The following is a 4,876-nucleotide window of genomic DNA, read 5'->3' as shown; positions in this document are numbered from 1 at the left end:
AATATGGACTTGTCCACATAATATAAAATATAAATTATAAATAATATTAGCACCTTAAGTTTCTCGAGCTCAGATTTTAATTTTTTTATTTGGTAATCAAGGCGGTCCCTACTGGCTTTCCAAGCTTTTAGATTATGGTATATATCATCAGAGCAGTAAACTTCCCCATTCCTTTGGAGCGTACAGTTTCCAAGCTTAGCTTTGTTTTCAATGCTTGATTCCTGGCAAAATAATTTTATTTTAAAGGAATTAATTATAAAAAAGATTGATTTGAAATAGATAGTGTGAATCTATAAATAACTAATCACATTTTAAATATAATTAAAACTACAAACTTTCCAAAACTTATGAATAGAAAGTGTAAATAAGTGAAGCAGGCTAAACATAAAAAGACCTCCACTTAATAGGAACACATCTAGGCTTCATCAATTTAGAACATGACCTTTCAATGTATTAAAGGAAAACATGTCAGTTGAGCATGTTGCTGACATCTTCTTCTGGTATAATCACTTGTTGATTTTAAACTGTAACTCATACAGAAAGTGGTTCTAAAGTCATTAAACCATTTCTAATGAAAAAGGAGAGAACAAAATAATTTAATTATATCATCACATCAATTCATTTGGTGACCTAATGAATATTAGAACTTATACACTGTATGCTAGATAGTCCTTTAAGTGGAAGTGCATTGAATCCATAAAAATTAAGGAAAAAAATAATAACCGATAAACACGTTTTATTTTTGTAATTTCAAGTTTAACTAGTTCATATAATATAAAGAGATTGGAAATGGTTTTTTAGTTTGCTTAAGAAAAAAAAACTTAGGAATCCAACAAAAAGTTCATTTGTCCTTGTAATTTATTTTATCATGAAGCAATTCAAATACGGGTGGTAGAAAGTGACTTTCATAATTTCATCTTTTGTATACAAAAATAAAATGAAATCAATTAAAAAAAATATTTTAAAATCTCAAACAATAAAAAAAAAATCAAATGCTTTCAAACTATAAAAAAATGTACCTCTAGTCCATGCAGCTTATCTTCAAGTTCTCCCATAATGGTACTCACATGACTGTCTAAACTGTCCAAGGTGGATCTCTTTACTCTCTTATTATTCTCTAAATTTTTTACAGACTTTATTGCATGTGCTATTGCCTTTTCGACATCTCTGTTTCTAATAAGACTCCTCATTGTAATGATAGCATCTTCTACATTCATATCTTCAAACTCAGCATCATACGATCGTGGTCCTGAACTGGCAGAAGAATCTTTGTCGCCTGTATATGTCCCATTATGCTCTTTGTCCACATCTCGCTTTGATCTTATTCCCCGAGCAAATTTAGCTCTATAATCTTTTACATCTCTATGTGTCATGGTACCTCTGAAAATTATAATGTACTCAAATTATATTTTGATAATTTAACATGAAAAAAACAGAAATAAAAAATTAATTACCTAGGATATTTGTTCATAAATCTTCTTTCGTCCTGTTCAAATATAGTGTACATAGATCCTGATGGAGTGAAACATGCACATTTTTTTCCTCTCGGTTGGGAATACATGGCCAATCGCAGCTTACATTTGTGCTTCCTCCATCTGAAAAAAAATATATATATAGGAAAACACTGTAGTATATATTAATCAGTTCAAAAATCCTCGTTTAAAGAAAAAGTAAAAAAAAAAAATACAAGAGTGGAAGTAATTTATAAAAAATAAAAACTTGCACACTTATTTATTTATTGCTACTGTAATTAATTTCTCTCTTTTACCTATTTCCATCTGCTAAGCATTGCCATTTTTGACCAGGTTTACATGGTGCTTTGTATTCAGGTCTTTGACACTCAATTGCTAATCTTTCCATTTTACTGATTCCTAAAATTGGTAACAGTTGATTGTCCATTTGTCCATCATTTTGTTCCATTCCTAAAATGGATGTGAATTATTATATTATCATGAAATGAATTATTATACAATATATAGTTTTTTTGATGTATTAAATAATTAATATCAATATAGTAGCATGAATAGATGTTTAGTTTCTGTATTTCATTATCAATATGTGCTCTCTTAAAAATAAACTAATTAAAGATTGAATTAATTTTAATTTTATAATATATTGAAATTGAAGTGAAGGGTATTTACCTTTTACTGGAAGAATTTTGATTGATGGGTTCAAATGCTCTGGGATTTCTGTTGTAGTTTCATTAATAAAGGAAGACTTTCTTATTGTAGTTGGTGGGAGATCTGTTGTTGGAATAGTAGAATCTAAAATAATTTCATTTTGTCTTAAAGTTATAAAATAAAAAAGTGTTGCAACCACAATATATTATTTTAAAATATTTTTATAAATATTAACACTCATATGAGGGGCATTAAAAAGCAGAGTGAACCAAACTCACCAGCCGTTTTGAAATAAACCTTTTAATATAATTTTTGTTAAACTGCTTTTGGGTCAGCTTTGGAAGTGAATCCTTACATTTGAGTAAGCAGTTAGAAGTATATAGCAGTTAGCAGTTACTAAACTACATGATCTAATCTTACTCTGCCAATTTGTGATCAAAAACATTATTCCAATAGTTAAACTGGCTGTCTCATTAATGATTTTGACACTCTTGAAATTCTTTATACAGCCAATAGATGGCTTGATATCTAATGCTTTGACACTTCATTTAAAATAAAGCTTGGATTTAAAATTACCTTCGGAAACACTTTTTGCTGCACTTATTGTTTGATTAATATCCTTTTCAAGCTTGTCTAAAGATTCTCTCAGCTTTGCTTCTGCCATCATGGATTCTGCAGTATCTCTCCTGCCACTACTGCAAATTGAAAACAGATATATTAAATTTTTTTTTTATGATATCAGGAAATGAGTCAATCACATTTTTTTAAAAAAAATTTGATTGATATAATAAAAGTAACTGAAGCTAAAAAATTGCTTAGGCCTGTTAATCTTTAACAATGATGTTAGTATCAAAATTTTAATGACTAAAGCTAACTCCCTGAAACATAATCTTTTTTAATATATGTAACAGCTACCATACACATTGTTCTAGTAATATTTGCGATCTAAGTAAATTTGATTCAGAAAACACAATAAATAACAATTAACACAAATAAATTATATGGGGTCCTCATACAAGACAAAAAGAATAATAAAACACCCTTCAATTACAATTAATTCAAACAGCATTTTTTGACTAATACTCTAAACAATGATTTAAAAAATGATTCTTGCAGATTATCAATTCCAGAAAATCCTTAAAGGCATCCTTGATATGACCACATTTTTTGCCATTTGGGTTCTCATAATACACAGTTTACTCATAAATATTTTACATATTCTATATTTCCTACTATTTGTCATATTATTAAAGTTTGATTGAAAGAAAAATTTAGTCATAAAATAAAATTGCAAATTTTAACAATACTGAATGCAGCACAGATATACTAGTGAATGATTATATGTTTTATTTAGTTTTTACTGTTAATTGTTAGTATGAGGCTGTTAATTGATTATATGTGTTACCTTTCAATAAGAAATGTATCCGGCCATTTATTTGAGTATCTAGCTTTTGGCTTGTGCCTCCGATTCAGCAGTCTGAGAAATGATCTCCCATCCATTTGAGGTGGTGTTTCTACACCTGCTATGTCAAGGAATGTAGGTGCTAAGTCAATGTTCAACACTAGATCATCAATTCTGAAATTATAAAATAATTTACATTTCAAAGATTATTTCTTGATCATCAATAAATTAGAAACTGGAATGTAGGTTAGATGCGCCAATACTAGGCACTTCTCCAGTAGTGTTTACTTCATATCTAAATCATAAAAAGCAAGGCTTTTGAGGAAAATTAAATGGTTTGAATAATGAAGACTTATCAGTCTTTGGTATTTTTCATTATATAGTATCTACTAGACTATAAAAAAACAAGTCCTTCTGTATTTTAAAAATATTTTTACGAAGACAAACAATCATTAATAAAATATATTTGAACACGATTCTGGTTCCTACTACTAGTACATATCCCTGCCGTCTACTGATGTTTTGATATCTAACACTAGTGAAAAAACATATATAGGTTGAGCGAGTTAAAAAAATTATGAACGTTTATTATTTTTTGATAAAATCGAAGTGAATTGGCTTCGAAAGAAATTTTATAGTCTAAAACAAGTATTGAACAGAAAACCATGAGTGAAATAATGTTGTAATACAACAAATATTTTAAATGTTATCGTAAAAGTGCTTACTGCTGGTGCTTCTACCCTATAATTAAAACTTTAAATAAATTTGTGTTGTAAGTAAAACAATATTTATTTTTCTTACTGAATATATAATTCAAAAATTATAATAATGATACTTTAGAATATGTTTGTAGTAAAGAAAATAAACTATATGGTTCTTTGACAAGAATAATTTACATTTTCCATATTAACAACTAAATATCGGAGCAATCAGTGTTCAACTTACATGGTCCCAGGTTCGATGCCAGGTCCTCTCACGAGGAAAGGCACTCTCACATCAAACTCAAAAGGGAACGACTTTCCTTTGACCAATCCAAATTGCCCAAGATGGTATCCGTGGTCCGATGTGTATATGATGTAGGTATTGTCCAGCTCTCCTAATGCTTCCAGCTCTTGGCAGACCTGAAGTCATATTGTTTATTAATGAAAAAAAATCAGAGAAGAGATCACTTTATTTAAATTTAAAAAAGATAAATTTAAGAAAAAAAATTGGCTATGTTGGGCTAAAAAAAAATGAACTTTTTATTAAATTTATCAGTCTGCAATATATATCTATCTATTTTGTAATGATTTCTTAAGGGTGAATTATCATGACACACTAAAATTAAGGTCTGTGATACTGTTTTTGAAGATGT

At 28.8% G+C, this 4,876-nt stretch overlaps 1 protein-coding gene across 1 annotated transcript; it reads right to left on the bottom strand.

Moving 5' to 3' along the window:
- Positions 1 to 9: 9 nt before the first annotated feature.
- Positions 10 to 4,643, bottom strand: LOC136795370 (extracellular sulfatase SULF-1 homolog; the record flags this gene model as incomplete). Its single annotated transcript, XM_067045685.1, has 8 exons — positions 10 to 221; positions 1,020 to 1,380; positions 1,455 to 1,595; positions 1,769 to 1,922; positions 2,142 to 2,264; positions 2,697 to 2,815; positions 3,526 to 3,696; positions 4,468 to 4,643. Coding segments are annotated over 8 exons (1,457 nt in total), but the record flags the coding sequence as incomplete, so codon positions are not given.
- Between the last annotated feature and the right edge of the window lie 233 nt (positions 4,644 to 4,876).

This window comes from Halyomorpha halys, unplaced genomic scaffold, assembly GCF_000696795.3.
Source record: "Halyomorpha halys isolate HHAL.00 unplaced genomic scaffold, Hhal_1.1 Scaffold8224.1, whole genome shotgun sequence".
In the NCBI taxonomy this organism is placed as follows: Eukaryota; Metazoa; Arthropoda; class Insecta; order Hemiptera; family Pentatomidae; genus Halyomorpha; species Halyomorpha halys.
Note: the sequence above shows the minus strand (reverse complement) of the source record. Positions and strands in the feature narration are given on the sequence as shown.